The 25979-nt window shown below is 36.5% G+C and overlaps 1 protein-coding gene across 1 annotated transcript in view; it reads right to left on the reverse strand.

Moving 5' to 3' along the window:
* Nucleotides 1-25979, reverse strand: part of LOC124233475 (ankyrin and armadillo repeat-containing protein-like) — a 66119-nt gene that overhangs the window by 14078 nt on the left and 26062 nt on the right. Inside the window, exons 8-16 of the mRNA XM_046650591.1 lie at nt 24926-25127; nt 22129-22337; nt 19118-19222; nt 17206-17447; nt 12093-12261; nt 6713-6954; nt 6388-6541; nt 6143-6304; nt 903-1009 (exon numbers count right to left, since the gene is read on the reverse strand). Of these exons, the coding sequence (XP_046506547.1) occupies nt 903-1009; nt 6143-6304; nt 6388-6541; nt 6713-6954; nt 12093-12261; nt 17206-17447; nt 19118-19222; nt 22129-22337; nt 24926-25127 (1592 nt within the window). The remainder of the gene's footprint in view (nt 1-902; nt 1010-6142; nt 6305-6387; nt 6542-6712; nt 6955-12092; nt 12262-17205; nt 17448-19117; nt 19223-22128; nt 22338-24925; nt 25128-25979) is intronic.

The raw sequence follows: 25979 nt of genomic DNA on the forward strand, positions 1-25979 counted from the left end.
ATAGTCTTATGAAATTTACTTGTACTTTCAAAGTCAGTGTAGTTTTTACATATAATTCAAGCCAAAAAAATTGCTAGCATATGCTCCTTCCTTTTGTTTCCTTAATCAACTCCTGTAATAAAATAATCTCTTTCACAGGCAGAAAAACCACATAATGTATGACATCTTTTATGTAACAAAGATATTCCTTAAAAGAAATAATGCTATGTTTACTTACATATTTTCCTCCCATGTTATTTCTATTTTCTCATTTCCAACAGAACCTATATTAAATTCTGAAGAGAAAATTTATTTTTTGTTGTTATAATTTCCTGCCTGGCTAACTGTAGATGTCCTGAATTTCCAAAGCCTTGGTTAAAGGATTTGAATAGATGTGAATGTCATTTTGTTAAAGACATTTTACTAGAAGTAAATGGAAGAGTGAAGGACTCTTCAACAAGTCACAGTAATTCTTTGTAATGTCCACCCTTGAGAAAACTATCGCTGCCAGCCAACACAGGCTGCTTGGTAGAAGGCAGGGCTGTTTTGATGGTGTAGCGCTGTCAGGATTCCCTTACATTTGACAAGTGTTGCTACATAAATCACACATCCTCGTTATCCGCACCCAGTTTTAGCAACCAATACCTGGAAGAAATTCTGTGAATAATCAAATATCTGAGAAATAAAACGTGTTTGATAAGTAAGGACATAAGACTTTAATACTATATTTGAAGAAATCATATTTTAATAAAATTTACTACTATCATTGTAGCAGCTTTTTTGCTTAAAACTTCTAAGATTTTGTTTAAAAGATTAAATATTTTTTATACTTGTGAATTTGCATAAAGAAACAATTATTCTTAAAAAGATATTTCTGTTAGTTTTTCCTGTATCAGAACAAAATCTTAAAACCTTATATATACCTTAATGTTAGGAGAAGGGTGATTTCTCAGTAGTTGAATAAGTACTGGAAAGGCATTTTCCTCTACAACAAATTGTTGACTAGTGGGATTGCTTGTGTGGGCAACACCTGTAAGAATTCACATGTCAATCAGGTAATATTTTTTTCCATCTTGGAAATGGTAAAGTTATTTTTGGTTGTTTTTGATATTTTTGGTTGATAAAGTGTCAAGCGTAATATGCTTAGTAAATTGCAAAAGGAAATGCTATATCGACACTATTTTACCTGAATTAATTTTTCAAAGGCAAAGTGAATAAACATGGAAAATTTACTGTTAGAAGTATGGATGCGAGGCCGGCCCCATGGCCGAGTGGTTAAGGTCGCACGCTCCACTTAGGCCTGTTTGGATCCTGGGTGCAGACATGGCACCACTCATCAGGCCATGCTGAGGTGGCATCCCACGTAGCATAATGAGAAGAACCTATAACTAGAACATACAACTATGTACTGGGGGGCTTTGAGGAGAAGAAGAAGAAGAAGAAGAAGAAGGAAAAAAAAAGAAGATTGGCAACAGATGTTCACTCAGGTGCCAATCTTCAAAAAAAAAAAGTAGTATGAATGGTTTTCTAATAGTCTCAAAACAAGGAAATTAGAAACGCCAGACTATCGAGGAATAACAATATAATAGCTATCATTTATTGAAGAATTATTATGTGCAAGTACTTAAATTTATAATTTCTATTGTTTTCCATAGAAACTTTATTTTTATAAAAATGACTAGATCAAATCACCTGGTTAAAATTTCTGGATTCCTTAAATGAACATACTAAAAAGATAATCTTACTGTCTCTTTTTATAATGTACTACTTTAAATTGTAGGCCTAATCTCAATGAAGAAACGTTGTCATCTCTCTCTAGTGGATATGTATGACCAATTTTAATTTTAATGTTTAATTCTGTTCTATTGCCAAGAAATGTCACAACATAAGTACAGTGGGTTTATGTACTTAAATATAAATACAAGATTGGGCCTCTCTATGAATAATGAAGAGAAGCCACCTACTTCTGATCTGGGGAAGTTTGAAGAAAGTGGGAGCAAAGAACACTTTTGTTTCCCTTGTTCCCTACTCCCTTGCTGGCTACCTGGCGATGTACACAAACACTGATTACATGAATATTCTTCATTCAGCTGACAGGTATTGAATGCCTAAAGCACCAGGCACTGAGGTAGGAAGTAGGGCTAAAAAGAGGAATTAGAATCTCTGCCCTCAAGGAGTTTATATTCTCTAGGGGAAGCAACTATTTAAATACACGATTTCAATACCGTGCAATAAGTGCTTTAACAGAGGTATAGAAAAGTACAATTGAAGTGCCGAAGAAGGAGTGCTTACTTCAGAGTAGGTGGGAAAAGGATACGTAGGGAGATTTCAACGGGTGAATGTGCCAGAGGTGGGGTCAAAAAAAATGAGTGTTTTTAATAATAATGTTTACGATAATGATGATGGTGGTGGTATAAGGAAAATACCTTCAAATCTCTGACTGAATCTTCACGTTAATAATGGGATGAAACTCCATTAAGTTGGGAAAAGAACCACTACAAGCAGTAGGCTGAACAGTTCTCAGAGCTCACACAGGGCTAGAGATGGTTTGTGTTCCTACTGGCCAGAATGTAGATACCTTATAACACAAGGGGCTATACAAAGGATCGAGACCTCGGAAAGGTATCATCTTTTTAACAGTGAGATTAAGTTAGTTCCAGAGTAAAGTCTGCCCTAGACTTGTCCTACCAAACTTTAAAAGCTACTGCAGAAGGATCAAACTGCAAAAGGATCAAGTTGATCCCAAGGAGAGTGCCTGCCAGAACAGAGCCTAACTCTCTTTCAAGGAAAATAAGAAACAGCATCTGTCAAATTAAAACTCACAATGTCCAGCATTTAATCAAAATTTCTTATGCATGATTTTAAAATATGAAATACCTAAGATAAAATTGACAAAATATGTGCAAAAATTGTATATTGAAAACTATAAAATTTTGCTGAGAGATATTAAAGAAGACCTAAATAAGTGGAGAGATATAACATGTTTATGGGTTGGAAGACTTGATATTATTGGGATGTCTGTTCTCCCTAAATTTATTTATAGATTTCATGCAATTCCAATCAAAATAACAGGAGATATTTTTCAGAAGTTGACAGGCTAATTTTTAAAATAATATGGAAATACAAAGGACCTGGAATAGCCAAAACAGCTTCGAAGAAGAATAGTAAGGTTGAAGGACTTATACTACCTGCTTTCAAGATTTATTGTAAACCTATAGTAATTAAGACAGTGAGTATAGCATAAAGATAGACATATAGGTAACTAGAATAGTGGAGTCCAGAGAGAGATTCACAAATAGCTAGTCAATTAATTTGCACAAAAGAACCTAGGTAATTCAATGGAGGAAAAGATAATCTCTTCAATAAATGGTGCTGAGGTAATTGGATAGCCATATGCAAAAAAAAAAAAAAAAGAATCTCAGTCATATGCAAAAATTAACTCAGAATTGATCACATATCTAAATATAGAGGAAAACAGAAAACCTTGATGATCTGGCATTTGGCAGAAGTTTCTTAAAGAGGACACAAAACCAAAAAGCTAAAAAAAATTAAAAATCAATAAATTGAACTTCATCAAAATTAAAAACATTTGCTCTTCAAAAGACCCTGTTACAGAAATGGAAAGACATACCATAGACTAGGAGAAAATATTTGCAAAACACATGTCTAACAAAAGACTTATATCTAGAATATATAAAGAATGCTTACAACTCAATAAGACAACGCAATTTAAAAAATGGGCAAAATGTCAAACAGACATTTTACCAAAGAAGATATACAATGACAAATAAGTACATGGAAAGATACTCTAGATGATTAATCATTAGGAAAATATAAATTAAAACTACAACGACATTTACTACACATCCACTAGAATGGCTAAAATTATAATACTAAGTGTTGGCAAGGATCTGAAGCTACTGGACCTCTCTTATACTGTTGGTAGGAACACAAAGTGGTAACACTACTTTGAAAAATAGTCTGGCATTTTCTTTAAAAGTTAAACATACATCTGCCATATGACCCAGCAATCCTACTAATAGGTATTTAGCCAGGAGAAATAAAAACATGGGTATATATGAAGACTTGTACTCAAATGTTCATAAAAGTTTATAACAGCAAGAAATTGGAAACAATCTAAATGTCCAGCAGTGTACGCATGGATAAACAAGTCATATATATTCATATTTATTAGGGTTTTCCCGAGAAACAGAACCAACAGGATACATATGTATGTATATATATCATAAGGTATAAAATTAACCATCACACCATACAATGGAATACTACTCAGCATTAAAAGAGAAGTGAGCTATCGATACACACAATAATATGGATGAATCTCAAAATAACTAGGCTGAGTGAAAGAAGAAAAAAAGAGTACATCGGTATAATCCCATTTACTTAAAATTCTAGACAATGCAGGTAATCTATAGTGATAGAAAACAGATCAGTGGTTATTTGGGGGTAGACGTGCAAAGAGGGAGGGATTACAAAGGGACACAATGAAACCTTTGGGAGTGATGATTATATTCATTTTTTAATTGGTTATGGTGTCACAGCTGAATACATATGTCAAAACTCAGCAAACTGTACCCTTCAATGTTTTTTTATATTTTATTCTTGCTTATTTTATTTAACTATTTAATTACATGTAAATTATATGTCAATAAAACTAAAAAACCCCCAACATTTAAAAAATTCTAGGCATGCAAAAAATCAGGAAAATATGATTCATAATCAGAAAAAAATCAACCAATAGAAAGAGACCCAGAAATGACAGAGATGCAGGAGCTAGCGACAGGGATGTTAAAACAGCTATTTTAAACATGCTCATATGTTCAAGAAAGTTGAAGAAAACATGCACATGATGAGGAAGAAAAAGGAAGGGGTGTGTGTTTGTGCAACATTCTAAGCTGGTGAATTTGAAAGCAAGAGTTTTGTTCTGTAATTCTACCAGAGAACCCCTTGTCTACAGCAAATGTGGACAGCTTTGAGTGAACTAATGAGAAGAAATTGAATACACACACGTACATACATATATATCAGGTATCTTTGTGTATATGTTATCATTTACTAGAATTTTAGAAATATCTATAATTTATACTGTAATATCTGGCTAAAAAAAAGAAACATTCTTTTATCTGACTGATTGCCTTGGTACAGTTAATGAATTTCTGCAAAGTAGCTTTTTCAAGCAAGGAGGGAAAAAAATTTTTTTGGAACAAATTCCTACATTCTTTATCCAGCTAGACTAGTTTTTGAGAAAATACAATGAACTAGAAATAAAGATTTTTTTTCTCTTGTCTATAAGAAGCAGTCTACAATTAGCCCTATACATTCATGAAGGTCAGCAAAGAACACAAATTTTTATTTTTGGTAGGTCAATCACTGAAAAGTCCACATTTTTCAGATATCCCAAAATGTTAATTCCTTTGCCATGAAAGGAACGACTAGCCTTAGTGGTCACTTTGTGAACAAAGAATGATTAAAGAAAGACTAGAATTAAAACATGGGGGCCGGCTCTGTGGCCGAGTGGTTAAGTTCGTGCGCTCCGCTGCGGCGGCCCAGGGTTCGGATCCTGGGCGTGGACATGGCACTGCTCATCAGGCCACGTTGAGGCAGCGTCCCACATCCCACAACTAGAAGGACCAGCAACTAAGATATACAACTGTGTACAGGGGGGGTTTGGGGAGATAAAGCAGGAAAAAAAAAGAAAAGATCGGCAACAGTTGTTAGCCCAGGTGCCAATCCTTAAAAAAAAAAAAAGAGGAAGATTGGCAACAGTTGTTAGCCCAGGTGCCAATCTTTAAAAAAAAAAAAAATGTACCCCAGCATTAGAAAATCTTCTGTATGTTCAAAAACATATCATTCTTGAGGTTCAAAAGAAGAAATATTTTTCTCTGAAACTTAAAAAATGAGATTTTAAGTAAAAATAGCCAAGGTTCACTGTCCTCATTTCCCTTTCTAACCAGAGTTCAAGAGCAAGACCGCTATAAAATTCTTAATTACACCACTTTTACCCATTCAGATCTTGGAGAAATAAAAAATATATATAATAGCCTTTTATAGATTAAATATGGTTTAGGGCTCTAACAGTGGGGATAGAGGGGAAGAGAAATATCTTATCAATATTTTAAAAATTGAGAATAAATTTACAAACCAATACAAATGGATCCCACTGCTCTGATGACACTCAGAAGTGTGCCTTCAGCTATCTTACTAATCCTTAGTAAGCGAACCAATGGTGAAATTCCATTCCCTTCACATATTTGATTTTGATGCATCCTGCTGTCCTTACTTAGAGCTATGACTGCTTCACCTCCTGGTAAAGAAAAGCAAGAAACACGTCTGATACTCCAATGCCCTTTCTATATTATGCAGATTTATGCATAGAAAATAACTTACCAACATACTGCATTTTCGCTGATGGTGACAAAAGCATATTTATTATAAAGTTGTACCCAATCTGTTCTGCCATATACTTTTGTTGTTTCAGTGTTTGTCCTGCCAATGCCCAAAGTGCTACAGCTCCTTGTTCCTTCACATCTATTTGAAACGCCTATTGAAGAAATATATTCCATTCATTCAATGAGCATTTAGTGAACACTGTAGGAATGCGTGTTTTACAAAATGTTTATTCTAGAATTGGTTTAGCTTTCTTTTCACTTAACTAAATTCAATATTGAATATTTGATCTAAGAATAATGACAAGTAAACATAAAATTCCTACCTTGAGGAGTTTTAAAAGATATTTACTTAACGATTTTTCCAGAAATGCTCTCTGTATAGAAGGATTGTGACTTGCCAGTGATTCCACAGCCATCGCACCCTTCACTTGGACACAAAGTTGTTTCCCTTGGAAGAGAGCCACCAGAGGAGGGATGGCTCCTTCCATAGCCATAGCATTCTGAACATCCTTATTGTCACGTGCAACCTCAGCAATTGTAGCGGAAGATACAGCCTTCAACATGTCTTCAAATGAATTCAAGAACCAGTTAAATAAATCTCTAAAAAGACTATTATCACTAGTCTCCCATATTATAAAATCAAATTTATGGAGTTTATAGAAAATTTAGAAAATATAGAAAAAATAAATAAAACTGTCCAGATTCTCACCACTCAAACACAAACATTTCATTTAATCTCACACACTATTTTTTATGACTATAGATTTAGATAGTGTCATAGACATATTTAGTATAGTTGTACTATAAACACAATATCCTGTGTTTCAATTTACCAGTAAAACACTTTCCCATGTTTTATGAACATCACTGTCTCCTAAATATTCCATTAATGGTGTACCACATTTCCTTAGCCATTCACATTTTTAAAAATATATGTTGTTTCTCAACTTTTCACTATTTTAAACAATGCTTAGGAGAAATCTTGGCACATAAGGCATTCCTTCCTGTCTGTATTCTTTTTCCCTTAGTATAGAGTCCTAGGGGTTACTGTAATAACTTAATACATTTCAGTAGATTGCTTTCCAAAACTGATAATAGCATATTACCCTTCCATAATCAGAGTATGAGAGTATCAATGTTACTGTATCTTTTCAAGTATAAATATTATCATTAATAATAAATATATAAATAAATTTTACTAATTTGATAGGCAAAAAATGGTGCCATTTTATTTTGTATTTTGGATTACTGGCAAGTCTGAACATTATCATATATGCTTATTAACCAGCTGCATTTGTTCTCTTTAAAACTTACAGAAAAGTTACAAAAATAAGTCAGAGAACGCCTCTAAGATATAGCAACAATTAACAATTTTTGCTCAAACCAATCTTTACTAGGATATTTGCAAAATATCAATTTTCCAAATCTACCACTCCCTTCACATTTGTCAGGTGGCGTTCTACTATAAAGAAGAGCTCTCCCTACTTTCCTATTTATTTTCTTGTTTATCTAATTATCCATATGAGCTCTTGGATTTCTGTTTTATTCAATGAGTGACAATCCATTAATTTCCTTATTTGTATTGATACTCAAATTGCCCAAGATTTGGCCAGTGTCCAAGACTGTGCAACTTGAAGGGCCAGTGGAGTCCTTCAAGTTGGCCCATGTGTCCTTTAGATATACCTCCATCAGAGTTGCTTTTTTTTTTTTTTTAGCATTTTCTTAATTTCTGTCATAATACAATGTTTCAGACTCACCACATACCTGCTCTGCCCCAGCCCTGGAATCAATCATTTCTCCAAGAAGCTCTGGTTTCTTTTAATGAGGAATGGTATTTAGAAATCAAGATTTGGGTACTAAGTGTGTTCATTGCTTCTGGAGTATGACTGCTTTAGACTCTCTTAGCAGACAAGTCTAGGAAAACATAGATTTCCAATTTTCCAATTCCAGTCCAACCCCACAGGATTCTTTATTACCTTCCCACATTCTGTACATTTTCACAGTGAGAACCCAATAGTATCAACACATTATTCATTTGTTCATAACATTTCATTTGTTATAATACAGGTTCAGAGCTATTTCACTCATATCAGTATGAAATACAAATCTAATAAGAAGAATTCAAGATTCAAGATATGCTTGCAGGGTTTTTTTCTCCCCTAGACTGAGGAAATATAGAAAAGCACTGTGTTCAAAAGATATTTGTATTTTTTTCTTTTTTTTTTTCAAATCTAGTTATCTACTTCATTTAAATACAATTGGGTTCATTTGTTTCTGTTTGTTTTTAATTTTAGTTGCCCCCTTGTGGCCTTGTAGAATTAATGTTTTTTTTAAAATGTAAGACAGCAATATGTTTCCAAAAGTCAAAACTATAAAAGAAAGGTGCTTTTATTTTATTTTTATTTTTTTGCAGGGAAGATTTGCCCTAAGCTAACATCTGTTGCCAATCTCCCTCCTTTTTTTTCCCCCTTCCTTCCTTCCCCCTCCCCCATCAAAGGCCCAGGACATAGCTGTTTATAGTTGGAAGTCCTTCTGCTTCTTCTACGTGAGCCGCCGCCACAGCACGGCCACTGACAGACAAGTGGTGTTGTTCTGTGCCCAGGAACCAAACCCAAGCAACTGAAGCAGAGCAAGCCGAATTTCGACCGCTAGGCCATCAGGGCTGGCTAAAAAAGGTGTTTTTAGATTCAAGCAGCCAGACTCTCTAAATCTAGCATTTGTTCTTTCATAGACTATCTATTCAGATTAACTATCTATTAAGGCCTTACTGTTCATATCAATCTATATACCTACTTTATATCAAATATATTAATTATTTATTGTGAATATTTTCCTCATTCAATTATTTATTTATTCAGCAAATATTTTATTGAGTAGCTACTACATGCCAGGCACTGTCCTAGGCACTAAGAGACAGTGGCCAACCAACAATATAAAGTTCTTAACCTTGTGGAGCAAGCTCAAAGGCCAGAAATAGAAAATAGCAATAAGTTCAATATTACTTGAGAGTAAAATAAGAGAGGAAGGAAGTGATAGGCAGGTCATTTCCTTTTGCAGTAGGAAGGTTAGAAGGGCTTATAGGCAATGCTAGAAATCTGGATGTTATCTTGGGTGATAAGGAGCCACTGAATAATTTAAAGGAGGGGAAGATATGACCAACTTTGCATTTTAGATAGATCACTCTAGTAATACTTGGAACGCTGTGAAGCACGATAGGTTGACAAAATTAAGAGTGTTGGAGGAACCGTTCTTTTACCCCATATTCCTGCATCGGTCCAAAAAGTAGCAATTCCTACTCTCACCTCCCACTCGGGAAACTTATTCATTCCTCCCGTAAAAGGAATAGTGAGTTAAATAATTTCTTAGTTTGAAGAATGAGTCATTGAAAATGTATGGCTTAGGTTCTTTTTGGCATTTTTTGCCATTTTCTTAAAGCAAGCTTTCCAGTAATAAGGCTGAAGTTTTGATCTCTATTTGATTTCTGCGTCTATTTATCAAATGGATCCAAATTCTAAAGGGAGAGGGCTGTCTTTACTTAGCACCTCAGTAATCCAAACTAGCCCCAAAGCTCAGAGGAGAGCTCGGGGATTTGGATAGAGAACTGGGAAGAACAGATTATAACCATAACAAGCTCTCAAGAATTAGTGAGATTGCTTACGGACAGTGTGCTGTGTGAAAACAACACTGCAGACCTGGGATAGACGCTCAAGGAACTCCAACTTTAAGAGTTGGGTGGAATAAGCCTAATGACGGAGGTAGTCTTTATCTGAAACTTTTGGGATCAGAATTCCAAAGTTTTCAGATTTTAGAAGTTAATGAGTAGATATGCTATATTATATAACACCCAAAGAGTCTGGAGAAAACACATTTCTGCAGCAAAATGTGTGAATAATCATTCTCAGAAGGATAGGGGGCTCTTTAAGTTTTGCTCAGATGGTTTGGAGCTGAAATGCATTCTGTATGCTGTCTGTTAATATTTGAATTTCCCTGGTGGTATCATAGAAACCTTTGTTAATAACGCAGACCAGGACAATTGTGTGCCACAGAAAAGACGAAGTCAGAAGCACTGTAGGAATGGAAACATGCATATGTGCGCAGACATTTGTGGAAGACTATGAAACAGGCAGCTAAAGATGGGTGAAGCAGAGCCCTAAAACCATCCCAGCTCGGCAAAGGTTGAGGAACCCCTGGAGAGAGGGGTTAAGACTAAGGAGATGTTAACAAATCTATAGCCTCAAGAAATTGCACGTGAATCTGCTTTGGGGCCATTTTACCTTAATGCATAAAATCTTAGAGCAGTTCAGAATGGTTAAGAAGATATTAGAATTAATAAAATGCTTTCGTGATCCTGTACCACTTAACAACTCAGCTAACATTCAAGAGACTTTTTTGTTAAAGCACTAAAATTGTAAGTGTAGGATTTATAAATTATAAATGGAGAGAAAAAACAAATTTTTTTTCAAAATTGAGTTTTTTGTCTTCCTTGGAGTGAGAAGATAATATAAATTACAATATAGGATAAATCACTTTGATTTAGGTTTCAGATAAGGCAAGAGCCCCAAAAAGAAATGATTCATGAATTCATTTATTGTTTATTTATTCAAATTGCCTCGATAATTTGTGATTTGTTCAAGCATCTGAGGTTGGGAGGAAGACAAACGATAGGGAAAATTTAGTCCCTGTCTTTAAATTTTGATTAAGGAGATAAAACACAAAGAATAAAATAAACAACAATTATAAACAAGTAAAACGTCTATGCTTAAAATATGCATACAAGCTGGCTCTCTCTAACGCTTCTCTTAAATGATAAAGTAGGGCATAGTTAATAATGGAGGGAACCTTAGAGCAGATAACCTTAGGAATTTGTAAAGAAGGGAAAGGACTTTCAAATGATTTACTACATTATAGTGGTTCTTAGAAGATGCTTAAATTTGAAGTTCTATAGTAAAAGAAAGTGCTCTGAAATAATCCCCTTATCCATAAGCTTGTCTTACATTTTAACCAACATATTTATTGCATATTTATTCCTAGAGAACTGGAATAGAAAGACAGATGATAAACTGAGCAGGAAGAAAAACAGATGAGCTTATCTCCCATTTTTTTATCCCTCCGAATGTGGGGAAAACCATAGATCTGAAGCTTACACTGTTATGTGCATGCTCCCTGGAATGAGATAATTCTTACAGAATCCAGCAAATCATTTGCAGTGGCTGCAGAAACTACCTCGGAGCTTCTGGGGTTCTTGGTACTGATAGGCACTTCAGGATCTGATAATTAGCCTAATGACCTGATGACCTTGAATTTTGGTATCAAATATCTAATAGCAGATCAAATATCTAATCTGAAGTCCTTGTTGGAACGTGAAAAATAGCTTCCAATGATCAATATGTGTATTATGCACACAAGGAGACATCTACTCGAGTCCCGGGGCATATTGACTGCATTATTTTCATTATTCATGCTGATATTTCCACTTATAAAAATATCTACTTAAATATCTTTTAAAAACTATGAGAGTCAATTCCTTTTATAAGCCCAGCAGTTTAAATTTAAGCGTTCCAGATATTTAGGTAATATTACATGTGTCTAGATCCATTCTAAGACAAATCCAGGACATCTATTCATATAGGACAAGTCCAAACCTGTGTTTTCTTCACTTAATATACCTGGTCACATTGAAATAATACAGAAATAGAGGCTCACCTGAATCAGAACTCAAGAATGTGATAAGATATTGGATGCCTTTATGGTCTCTCACTGCCCTTTGATTGTCCTTGTTTCCTATACATAATACCCGTATACAGTTCATTACATTTACTAACACATTTTCTATGTTGAACTGTAAGAGATTTATCAGAGCTGGGATCCCATTCTAAAAATAAACAAAAAAATTAATTACAATTGAATTTATTTAAGATGTGTGCAATTTTTTTTTTAGAAACACAAGTCTATAATCTTTCTTACTTTAAATATCTGCTTATTTAGGAGAGAATGAATGCCCACAAACAAATGTGTCTACTGATATGGCACATTAAATGATAGCTAATATAACTTGAAGCATATCTTATGCTTTAATATAAAGGTAAGTATTCTATAAATATATATATATATATATATTTTTTTTTTTTCTTTTGAGGAAGATTAGCCCTGAGCTAACATCTACTTCCAATCCTCCTCTTTTTGCTGAGGAAGACTGGCCCTGAGCTAACATCCGTGCCCATCTTCCTCTACTTTATATGTGGGACGCCTACCACAGCATGGCTTGCCAAGCAGTGCCATGTATGCACCCGGGATCCGAACTGGCGAACCCCGGGCCACAGAAGCGGAAGGTGCAAACTTAACCGCTGTGCCACCAGGCGAGCCCCTATAAATATATTTTAAAATAACCTCCTTTCTGCCAAAATAAATTGAAGCTGCAAGTTCACTGTAACATTTAATAAATGCCTAAAAAGTGAAGCAACTGAGTAAGATCAATTGAATACAATGCCCATTTGGAAATATTTGCCATTGTAGACATTGCAGTGGTAATTGCTAATTATATTTGTGCAACACAAAATATTATTTTTAAATGTGAATATAATTTCCAGCCAACTCTAGTGGTCTAGGGGTTAAGATCCGACTCTCTCACCACTGCGCCCCAGGGGTTGCTTCCCAGTCAGGGAACCACACCACCTGTCTGTCGGTTGTCATACTGTGTTGGCTGTGTGTTGCTGTGATGCTGAAAGCTATGCCACCGGTATTTCAAATACCACCGGTATTTCAAATGACGGACAGGTTTCAGCTGAGCTTCCAGAATAGACAGACTAGGAAGAAGGACCTGGTCACCTACTCTGAGAAAATTGGCCATGAAAACCCTAAGAACAGCAGCAGAGCATTGTCTGATATAGCACCGGAAGGTGCGAGGATGGCACAAAAAGACCAGGCAGGGTTCCACTCTGCTCAGAATCCACTTAATGGCACTAACAACAAATAATTTTTAAATTTTAAATGGAGCAAAGATGGCATTTATCCCTACTAACAGAAATAATGCGAGACTATTAAGGAAGATAAGAAGCAGAAACGTACATTTTCAATGAAGCTAGGAGACATCTTTAACGATGAATCGTAATAAATGTGTATGAGTTTCCAGCAGGGATGAGAGAGATCTTCCACGACCACTGGCCACAGGAAATGCTGGCAGAGCACCGTTTTCCAAAATGAGAGGCTCTACTTTGAGGGGCAGAAAAACAAACACACAATTCCCTGTCTGGAACAATAGGACGGCAGCAGACTCTTTTGTGGACCAATTTGGCATAAATTTAAAAAATTAAGGAAGGCAAAGATGAATAAGGAATCATACCAACAAGATATGTTTGGAAGGAGTAGTCTATTTGAGAGGTAAAAAGGAAGAGATGGACTTCATGTTGTGGAGGAAACAGAATCTACACTGTGAGGTACTATGCACCAGTCTCGGCTGGCTAGGGAAAAGTACAGCTGAAAGGACCCCTGCAGACAACCCTGTGGCATAAGTCATATTCTTGCTAGCCTAGAACATGGGTCTGGGCCTTTTCCCACATACACTTCCTGCAAATAGCTGGACCAGAAAGAACTCACCTAATTCAAAGATGGATAATGGTCTAAAAGGAACTAGAGCAGGATCTATCCGAACATATTATAAGGAAAAAAAGGAAAAGCTTTTGACAGATGGAGAATGCTCATCCAACAAACATTGTGGCAAAGTAGAAGAAAATTGTAAGCGAGAGTGGTATATTATTATCAATGAAAAAATTAATGAAGCTATCACCTCTATAAAACAAAAGTGCACAGGAGAGACACCAGTGCTCAAGGAAGATTTTTTGAGACAAGGGGAGATGAAACACTTGCTGGAAAAGCTCAGGAAAGATATGGAGAGAAAGAAAAGCCAAATTGTAATCCACACAAAAAGAAACAATGCTAAAAAACATAGCAAGGAACAAGGAGGACAGGATTGAGAAAAAATGAAATAAAATGAAACAATGAGTAGAAATGGACTAGAGAGAAAAATGATAGCTATATAAGGCAAGAAAAGGTGATACGATACACAAATAATTGGTGTTCCCAAAGAGATGTGGTCAGTTAATTCAGTAATCAATAAATTCAATGGCCAATTTTTGACTTTGGTCTTACAAGGGCATATGACACTATTGACCATTCTCTCCTCTTTGAAACACTTTCTTCATTAGGCTGACAGGATAACAGATTCTTCAGATTTCCTCTTACCTCACTGGCCATTCTTTCTTAGTCTCTTTTGAGCTCCCTCCAGATCTTTCAACTTTCCCACAGATCCTGGTGACTCAATTTTCAAAAAATAATACAGAATATGATGACTTCTCACCATTTCCACTATTACCACCCCATTTCAAGACACCATTATCGGTCACTTGGATTACTGCATTAGCTTCTTAATTAGTCTTGCTGCATCCACCCTTGCAACACAGAAAATAGAGTGATGTAAATTTCTTCATGGAACTTCCCAGAACAAAATCATTCAATGGCTTAACATACTCAGAGTAAAAGCCAGGGTGTCTAACAATTGCCCACATGGCCCTACATGATGTGGTCCACCATTACCCAGCTAGAAGTGTCTCCTATTTCTCTCCTCTCAGCTACTTTTGCTTTCTTGCTATTCCTTGAACATGCCAGGCACATTCCCACTTCATTTACTTTTTTTACTTTCATTCACTTCATTTCTTCTGCCTACTTCTTCCCAACAGAAAAACATGGCACACTCCCTCATCTACTTTAGGTCTGTACTCAAATGCCAACTTCTTAGTGAAGTATTTTTCACCAAGCTCTCCCCTCCCCTCTTCCTGCTTTATTTTCCTCCTTAACACCTATTCTCATCTAACATACTATATACTTGGCTTATTTGCCTTGTTTATTGTCTTGTTATCCCTGACTAGAATAAAAGCTCCACGAGGGCTGGGATTTGGGCTGTTTTGTTCACTGCTATAACCCCAGCATCTAGAATAGCATCTGCCATATGGTAAACTCTCACAAAGTACTTGTATGAATGAACTGAAAGAATACTAGAGAAAAAACATATTTAAAGATAGAATTCAAGAAAACATTCCAAAAATAAAAGAAGATGAATTTGCATGTTGAAAAGTTACACCAAGTCTCAGGAAAAATAGGTAAGTAACATTGATGTCTAAGTCCCAGACTTTAAAGAGAAAGAAAAAAAAGAGAAAGAAAACACTGATCAAAGAGTAAAAGATCAAAACAACAACAAGAAAAAATGACAGAACTAAGATGAAACATGTCACATCAATAAATGTAAATCAGCTATATTCAATAAAAAGTGAATGACAAAGCAAAACTTAAATATACTGTATACAAGGGACAAATTTATCCTAACTCTGGGTAATTATCAGAATCATTACAGATTATAAGATCTAAATGAATTAGACTAACTGACTAACTAGGGAAGTGGGTCTGGAGGTGTCTATATTTCTAATATATTTTCCAAATGGTTGATACCAAATCAACCAACAAGAAATAAAATGACTCAGAAAAGTTAAAAAGAAAAGGATGGGCAAAGCCAAATTAAACATGAGAGCATAAAAGAAACAGATCACAAACATAATTTTGGACAAGCTGGAATTCAGGGCACATGTATTACACTTGACAAAAAGGGTACATTTTAGGGGCCAGCCGGTAGCACAGCGGTTAAGTTTGCACCTTCCACTTTGGTGGCCCCGGGTTCGCCGGTTCGGGTCCCAGGTGTGCACATGGATCCCAGGTGCGGACATGGCACTGCTTGGCAAGCCATGTTGTGGTAGGCATCCCACATGTAAAATAGAGGAAGATGGGCACAGATCTTAGCTCAGGGCCAGTCTTCCTCAGCAAAAAGAGGAGGATTGGCGGCAGATGTTAGCTCAGGGCTAATCTTCCTCGAAAATTAAAAAAAGGGTACATTTTATAGTGCTAAATGACTCAATCCATAATGAAGACGTATCACCTGAATAAAACTATAAAAGTAATCTTACTTATAAATAGATATTAGAAGATCTTAAATAAAACATTAGCAGACATAATAAGATGGATTTTATGTAAGGAAATATAGCATTGCAAAGATTGCTTAGTGTTCACAAAAAATAATTTTCTTCTAATTCTTTCTGGTACACAATTAGACATTTCCCAGCCAGAATGGAAATAGCCAAAATGGTAGTGTTTCTTGTAATATCTTCTCATAAACAGCAAGAAGCAACCACATCCTCTAGAGCTAAGTAGGCACTTGGCCTGCCTTCCGTGTCATCCCGGGTACTTTTGTTGAGAAACAGTCCTCCCTGGGCCTCTTGCACTCCTACCTGTATTGTGAGTGTATCAAGATTGTAACAGCTCTTTCACCTGGGCCATTCCTCAGGATTTTTATGTAGCTAGCAGTTTTGAAAGGTGTGGTTATGTCTCCCTCCATACAAAGAACAGGCTCGCTTACTGGTCACTACCAAAGTGATAGGTTTCTTAAGCTCAAGGTTCTTCAGATGTGACACAAACCCAGTGTGCAGGTAGCATCCATCTGGGTCCACCGTGTCCCCTTGTGAGACTTGCAGACAGGGAACTGGACAACTCTGCAGAAGCTCATGCCCTTCGCTGTGCTTGCTCTGTACTGTCTTGCTCTTGTTTACTTTTGGTACTCATGGGATTGTGGCAGGTTTCCTCTTCACCATCCTCATTGAGATTGGAGTTCTTCCCTGAGAGTTTTGCCACTGCATAATAACATGAGTATGTCTCTTTCTAGCTTCTATATAAGGGGAATGTCTGTCAGTCAAAATGATGTTCTATGAAAAGAACTTACATATTTGGCAATAACATCCTTGTTTTCAAGTTGAGCAATATCATATAGGATGACAGCACAGCGAGAGTGTAGTTCAGGTTCATCAGAAACCAGCAGGTTGATCAGAGCTGGAATGCCTCCTGCATCTACTATAGCACGCACTACACTTGTGTGGATGGAGATATTACTCAATAACCCAACTGTTTTGCACTGTAATTTTATTTTGGAACCTTTTAATAGACTGATTAAGGCAGGAATGGAGCCTGCAATGAAGAGATCAAGAAAAAGCATGAATTATTTGTAACCATTTGTAGTCAATTTATCATGGTAAGATTTACATAATGCTCATGGGCATTGCCATATAAACAATTAGCAAATGATTCTATAAAATATTTATAGAATTATCATTTGAAACTACATGAATGCACTTTTCTGTCTTGTCTGCAGTAGAGGCAGCTCTCATTGTTCACACATTTGATTTTCACACAGCACACAGTCATACATTTCATATTGGTAACCTATGAAAGCTACCTTTAAACACTGAATTTTGGCTAAAGATAACTGAAAAATAAATTCTTTGAGCGACTATATAGTAGAGTTCAGTTTTGGTTATTGCATCAAATTTGTGTGGCATTCTTTGTGTAATTATTTGAGTATTTTATTATATTTTACCCATATTTTAAATAAGCAACTTAAAAATAAAGTGCTGAGGGGGCTGGCCCCGTGGCCGAGTGGTTAAGTTCGCGCTCTCTGCTGCAGGCGGCCCAGTGTTTCATTGGTTCGGATCCTGGATGCGGACATAGCACTGCTCATCACACCACGCTGAGGCAGTGTCCCACATGCCACAACTAGAAGGACCCACAACGGAGAATATACAACTATGTACCAGAGGGGCTTTGGGGAGAAAAAGGAAAAAATAAAATCTTTAAAAAAATAATAATAATAAAAAAAATAAAGTGCTGAATCTGGTAAAAAGCAACCTTTGCCTCATTAATTACAACTGGTCAAAGATGGAAATCACTGGGCATGGTAAAAATAGAAAATCTGGCTTCAGTTGGACGCTGTTACACTTACATCAGTTCAATGTAAAAGAAAAGAGCACATTATAGAACACACACAAAACACTGGAAAATATAGTGTGTATAATTAGGGCTGTATGTATGTACACATGTATATATGTATGTATGTAGCTACCTGAAATGAAACTCCCTTGTGACTTATTTATCTGTGGTTCACTTTTTGGACACAGAGCTTTTTGTACACGTTTTAGGGAACACATTAGGGGGCTACCTATAATAATTTTTCATTCATTCATTTACTCATTCAACAAATGAATGAATGAATCTCTTATGAAGCACCTCATATGTGCCCAATATTTACATTAGAGTAGAGGCTGCCATAATGGACAGTGCATATAGGACATTTCCATCATTTCAGAAAGTTATATTGGACAGTGCTGTTCTCAAAACAATGCTATGAGGTAGGAACCATTTTATTAATGAGGAAATTAGGCTTAGAGAGGGTAAGCAATTAGCCTAAGTTCTAAATGCAGAGCTAGTTACAAACCCAGGCCTGACACGGTAACTGTTATTGTTAATAAATTAAATTGTGTGAATACGGAATAGAGGTAATTTCTAAGTGAAAGTAAATATAAGAGGTAGTATGGCAAAGTAATTTAATAGCATATTTTAGTTTGAAAACTTTTATAGAAATGGAATTTATATAGTCTTTTGATATGCAGCTTTCATATGAAAAATAAAATATAAGATTGACAGGTAAAGAAAGTGATCTTAGAAAAAAGAAAACTAGAAATTTTAAATCAACTAGGAAGTTTCCTTCACAATTAAAAATACATTTAAAGTGAATGACTGAACATAATATAGCTCTCTATAAAATATCATAAGCAAAAGATAGTTAATAGATTTTACATCACCAGCATCCAAAATATGTTTCCAGTATCCATCACTTGCTAAGCAAATTACTTCTAAGGACATGACGGCCATCATCCTTCGTTTATAGCTTTCGCACTGCAACATTTCTGGTAAGTATCCAACAGAAAAATACATGTTGTAATTTCATAGGAGGGAATGGAATGATTGCTGCTTTTTCTGTACAGGCCAAATGAAGCCATGAGTTGAATCACCACCTTCACCACCAACCACATTCATTAAATTCCCCTCTGTGCATGTGAGGGGCTTGAACAGATTACATACACCCATGATCTTGGAGGTTTAGAATCTATATAATGAGTACGAAAAATCCTGAAATTCTTTATCTTTGGTCTGAATGACTTAGATCAGCTGGTCACATGGTTCAAATTCACTTGGAAAATAGTACACCTCTCTCTTGCCTGAAATCAGTTGTTGAATAAAATTTGAATATGAGTTTTCAAGGATGGCAAAGTAAACCTCGTTATTGTCAATAAAAATTCAATATCCATTAAATCATATATGAGGATTTATACATTTCCTGAGCATGAAGAAGATATGTTTTTAAAAATCTTGAATGAACTTACACTCTAGTCAGGAGATAATACAAATACACCTGCTTCTAAACAATGTCTATGGTGCAAGAAAAACCATGTAGAAGTATTCTTTCCTCATCTTTTTTCACCCAGTCTCTGTAATAACCAGTCTGGGTCTAACTCCAACCTTGGCTAGATCACTCCATGGCACTCTCTTCTAAAACTGAGCTTCCACTCCAAGAGATAATCCTGTGAACTTCTAATAAACTCTAATTCTTCTTTTACCAATAGGGGAAATTAGCAGTGTGAGGAGGGAGCAAAGAAGCAGTGGCCAGATGCTCACTGGTCATTGTTGTGTTTGTGTCATTATCAGGACTTCCCAACAATGGCTGTGGGAAGGAGTGGCTGTCAGGAATTTTTTGTGCCATTAGGCTATTCCCACTGGAGGGCAGAGCTGCCTACTAGAAAGGTATTTCAAATGTGTTACTCTATTAAAAGTAACAGGATGGTCTTCTTAGTTCCTCCTAAAAAGACTAAGATATAATGATATGTATGCACACAAATAGACCTTGAACACACCTTCCAATATCTTTTGGGGCTGATATACATGGAATGTGTTCCCAGTACCCAGTAAATTGCAAAATCAGTTACTGAGCCAGTTTTGAAACCAGTTATTCAGACTTGAATCAGTAGAATGGGATTGAAAATCTTACATATATCTTATCCCATCCTAAAATGAGTTGTTGGGGAAAATATCAGTTCTCGTTCTCCAATTTGTTGCATTTTCTGCTTTAGTTTTTATTTCATTAAGTTAACACATGCTCATGATTCAGAGTTAAGTGTTACTAAAAGGCCTGTAGCAAAATATAGTGGTTCTTTGCCCCATCCTCTCCACTCTTCTGAGTTCATCTCTCCAGATATAATCACTTTGGACTCTTTCGCTAGACCTTCTGTGATTTACATATCTCCATATTTCTAAATATTTATATACACTGTTATCTTTTGCTATATCACTTTTAGACATCATCAATTGACTTCATGTTGTGGTAAATGAGAAACTAGCTCTTTTAACACTGCTCTGCTATTTTCTCTGCTTCCCCTTCCCCATATTTATAGGTTTTAGTCAAGTGAATATCCAATACTTAATTACAAAGCCTACACAGATATTACTCACTGCTAAGCACTGTAGCCTACTACAGCTGTGTCTCCTTTCTTACTTTTGTTTTTCCTGGAGGTAAGAATTTCCTTATTTTATTTCATCTGCTTAGGTTTCTTTGTACCTATTGGTAATTCCTCCTACATTTTCTCTTTGGTCTGGACACACAATTTCCATTCTGAGATTTCCCTTTGCTATCTACCATCTTTGAAATTCCCTTTGCTCTTCTCTTGGGTCAGACTCCCAGTATCCGGTTTGTTGGGGAGAATTCCCCCATTAGCATCTTCAGGTCTTTCCTAAGTGAGCCTCTGCAGAGAGCACTCCTGACCGGTACAGCCAGTGTTTGAGCCTGTTGAAGATTTATGGAGTGAGTCTGAGAGGTTCTCAGCTTTCTCACTGTTAGCTTGCAATGATTTCTCCGGTCTGTTAAATCCTAAGACTTGCCTATCTATTTCCAATATTTTATTGCTGTTGCATCCTTTCCTGTTTTCTCTTGAATGCTTGTTTGCTGCTGGTGTTATTATTATTTAATCTCCATGTAATTTTAGTGTGGTCTTGGAAGGGAGCAAAATTAGATGTGTCCATTCAATTGGCCTAGTAACCCTTACCTTTACCATATATCTGACTAGATTTAACACAAATTCGGAAAAAAATCTTGAACAGAATTTTTCACAAAAGATTTATCAAAATACTAGGAAAGATGTTGCTGGATCTATCTCTAAAATTAGGAGGTGAGGAGTAAATTGGACACAGTCTTTTCCACTTAGATTTTAATTTCCTGGGGCCAGCCCAGTGGCGCAGCAGTTAAGTGCACGTTCTGCTTTGGCGGCCCAGGGTTCACTGGATCAGATCCCGGGTGTGGACATGGCACTGCTTGGCAAGCCATGCTGTGGTAGGCGTCCCACATATAAACTAGAGGAAGATGGACACGGACGTTAGTTCAGGGCCAGTCTTCCTCAGCAAAAAGACGAGGATTGGCAGATATTAGCTCAGGTCTAATCTTCCTCGGGAAAAAATAATTTTAATATCCTTTTGGAGAAAGTTGAAAAATAAAAATAAGTATAATTGTGTAAAATATAGTCTCTTTGGCCTATTATTCTTTTATTTTAATTTAGAAATAAAACTACTTTTGCACACACAAAAATGGTTCAGTATGATTTGCATTTCTGGTTTTAACTCAAAAATGTTTATTTTATGATTTTTAAATGTTTAAAATATATGCACGTATTATTTTATTTGCTTTATTTCAGAGTAAGTATCAATAATTAAACTGAGTAATAATCAGATTATTTATTTATGAAGAGATTATGTGTTCTATACTCACCTACCAAAGTTTTCCAAACTGGGAGTTCAGGAATATTTAACTCTATTATATACTTGAGGACCTCTGTGTGAAAGGTTAGCACTGATAAATGAATTATATTATTTCCTTTAATGTCTGTTTTTCTCCAGTTAGCACCAAGAGAAAATAGGTACTGAATAGTGTCCAGTGCTCCTGAAGTGGCAGCAAGTAAGAGTGGTGTACACTGATTCCTAAAAATGAAGGAACATGTCATAATAATTGAGCACACACATAGTGTCAGATTTACTCTTTGTAAAACTACCCAAATTGCTCTTAGAGGAAGTCTGACTTGTACGATCACTTTCTCCTCCTTACGTGTATATTGTTCTGTACATTCCCCATGTCAATAGATTTGCCTCTCTTGCCTGGGCTGTCCTGACCCTCCCTCCCAACTTAGTTATCATGCCTTACACTTTGTTCAGAAGTTGATAACGCACAAAGTTCTTAGAACACAATATCTCACCCAATCCTTACAACAACTTTATGAGCGAAGGAAAAAGCAAGGCAAGTATTATCAGCCCATTTTACAAATGATGAAACTGAGGCTCAGGTAGTATTCCAACCCATTTCTTTATACTTCATGTCCAGTTCTAAAATCCCAGCTTCCTCATTGTGGCAGAAACTAACGGTTTTTCTCAAAAACCTACGATCTGCTTTTTAGATAATGAAGAACTTTTGGTTGGACACGTGGCTATCTAGCCAAGGATTACATTTCTCAGCTTCCCTCACAGAGAGGTGTGGCCACACGACTAAGTTTGGCCAGTGTGATGTTAGTAGAAGTTACCTGGCAACTCCCTAAAAGAGAAAAGGTGTGTGTCATTACTTTTCCTCTCTCTTTCTTCTCATGGCTGGAAAACAAGCATAATGACAGCAGGAGTTGCCATTTTGTACCAGGATATGGAAACCACATGTGAAAAAGCAAAAGAGGGAGTCTGGGTCCCTCATATTGTCAAGCCACTGTGCCAGCCCTTGACCACCCACCCAGACTTCATGAAAAAGAACTACACTTTTACCTTGTTTAAACTACAAATTTCTTTAGGTCTCTTTGTCACAGCAGCTTCACCTGTATCTTAACTAATAGATCTACTGACTAGCAATGTGACCTTAATTAAGCAAACTGGGTTACTTCCTTCATCTGCAAAAGAATGAGGGTAGCAGCAATCAGCTGACTGTTGATGTAAGGGATGAACAAGGTGCTTAGCACAGTCCTGATAATAGTTCCCTCCTCCTTCTCTTTTCACCATATCAGATTGCCTCAAACATTACTTTTTTATCCTTATACTCATGCCTTCCTCTTTTCAGGAAACCTCCTTCTCTTGCTGCCTGTCCTTGAAGTCTCACCTCCATCCAGCTGGCCCCAAGCCTCTCCTCTACTTTTTCCTGGGCCCTGGGGAAACTCTCCTTTCTGAGTAAATGTCTCTTCACTATCTATCTTTTCTACTTTAACAAGACCGTTCTCCCTTTGCTTGCTTTCTCCTACTCAGTGGTAGGAATAAAGACCACTTTTACTTCTAACACCATTACTCTGATTTTCCTCATTTGAAAAATATGCTGTAAAATAAATTATATTACCCTTTCCAGCTCCATATTGCCATTGTCCCCTTCCTAGTTGGGTCCTTTTCCACCATCCTGGTTCATGTATCACCTCACCAACATGCCTCCTCCTATGGTCAATGACTTCAGCATCCATGCTAATTACCATCGGTGCTCTGATCTCTCAGTTCCTTGTCATACCCTCATTTATGCTCCATATTTGTACACATCAGCATGGTGACACTCCTCATTAGGTCCACATAGATCTCAACCTTGGTAATTGTCCTCTCCACTAATCCTTTGCTTCTTTCTTATGGTCACAGATAGCTTCTTACTTCTACCTCTGACATCCAATTCTTTCATCTTTTACAATCCACCCAGTCCTTTAGCTCCCTACTGCTCAAAGACACACTGTCAAAATACGACAGGACCAGGAGTTGAACTCAGATCTCCACGTTCCACGGATCTTTCCAGAATCTATTAGTCAGAGAATCTATTAACCAGAGACCCTGGTTTTCCAGAAGCTTTCTCCACACATATCTCTGCCTCAGCCAAGAGGGAAGATTAATTTCTTCACTGAATAAGGATAGACAGGTTACACGAAGAGGCAGAAATATCTGAATGAAACTCTGCATAAATCAGATTCAGATAGTCAAAATAATAAGCTGGTCTTTAGATTACTAGCCAAGAATGCACCCTCAGGAGAAGTTATACCTCTTCCCTAAAGGTTGGTACTCAGCTAAACTGTCGAACAGAAGACTGGGATATTTCCCTATTGCAAAGTTATTTTCTTCTTTTGAATATATTTCTCTTCTGGATAGCACTGGATATTTCTCCGGCTGTCTAAGGCCTATCTACTGTGGTCTGGAGCCCTTGGACTGCCTCCTGGTTGTGTAGGGTTCAACTTAGAGCAACTTTCTCCTCCCTAGTCTCAGGCTTCTTTCATGGCACTAAGTGGTAAACCTGACAAACTAATCTGTAGCACCACACTATGGGGAAAAGTTTGGGACAAACCTCCTAGGCCATACTCCTTATTCTTCCAGAAAACATGCATAGGTTAATAGAAGTTCCCATTTTTATAAATTCTAAAGATAAGTGATAGAGAAGATAGCAACCAGAAAGGACAGCAGAGTAAGCCTTACATAGCCTCCCAAATCATTCATAATAACCATTCCTTTTAGTGTCAGCATTTGGGGCAAGCCATGAAAGCAGAAATTTATATTTTTATGAATGCTTAATAACTTACTCAGCGGTTGCTTCAGCTTCTAGTAAACTAGGATCCTTCCTACAGAGGGCAATGATGATGCAGATATTGTCATAGAAAGCAGCAAAGTGAATTGGCATCCAGCCTCTTTTTTCCGAAAGTGTGTAATCGGCTTTGAAACAGAGTAGACAGATGGTTGTTTCCAATGAGCAAGCCTGCGCAGCCAGGTGTAGAGGTGTTGGACCTAGAAGGGATGGACAATTACTTCCGGGGTCAAAGATTTAACATTCCTAAAAAACATGCTTTTTTGACATCCAACCACAGAGCTTAGAATTATGTGAAATAATAGCTCCAAGATAAGCACTAAAAGAATTAATTTAAGCAATTCTGTACTTCTTTATTTAAGTCGGGATGTCTGATCATTACAAATCAATACTTCTTTATAAGTTAAGAATAAGTAACATTGAAAATATTAAATATTTTAAAAATTAAGTCAAGGTGTAAAATAGTCTTGTGATGAAATAAACTATTTCTTGTTTAAATTATTCCCCATTTTATTCAGATGTTTTGTAGCAGGAGATAAGATCCTTTGAAACTGAAAAAAAAAAAAATGCTCACAAAAGGCCTCTATGTCACTAAATCCAGTGGGTGTTTTTCAATTCTCATCTTACTTACTTCTCACCAGTAAGGTGACCACTTCTTCCTCTTTAAAATAGTTTCTTCCCGTGGCTTTTGTGATATGATATCTTCCCCTTTTTCTCCTACTTCTCTGACTACCACTTCACAGTCTCCTTTGGGACCTTCTCATTGTTCCGATGTCTAAATGAGCCTTAAGTCTCTATCTTGGGCCTTTTTATCTTCTCAACGGCTTCATTTACCATCTGCAAGTTGGTGACTCTCTAGTTCTGCTTTCTTCTCCACGCTCCAGATCTAGACTTCCAACTTCTCACGGGGCATCTCCCTGCACCACCTCAAACTTAACATATTCAAAATTGAACTCCTATCTTTCTCTCCAAACGTGGTCCTCTTTCACTGCTCCCTAAATCAGGGAAGGTTATCATCATCCAGCCGGTTCTACAAACCAGAAACCTGAAAG

Source organism: Equus quagga, unplaced genomic scaffold (assembly GCF_021613505.1).
Source record: "Equus quagga isolate Etosha38 unplaced genomic scaffold, UCLA_HA_Equagga_1.0 203_RagTag, whole genome shotgun sequence".
NCBI lineage: Eukaryota > Metazoa > Chordata > Mammalia > Perissodactyla > Equidae > Equus > Equus quagga.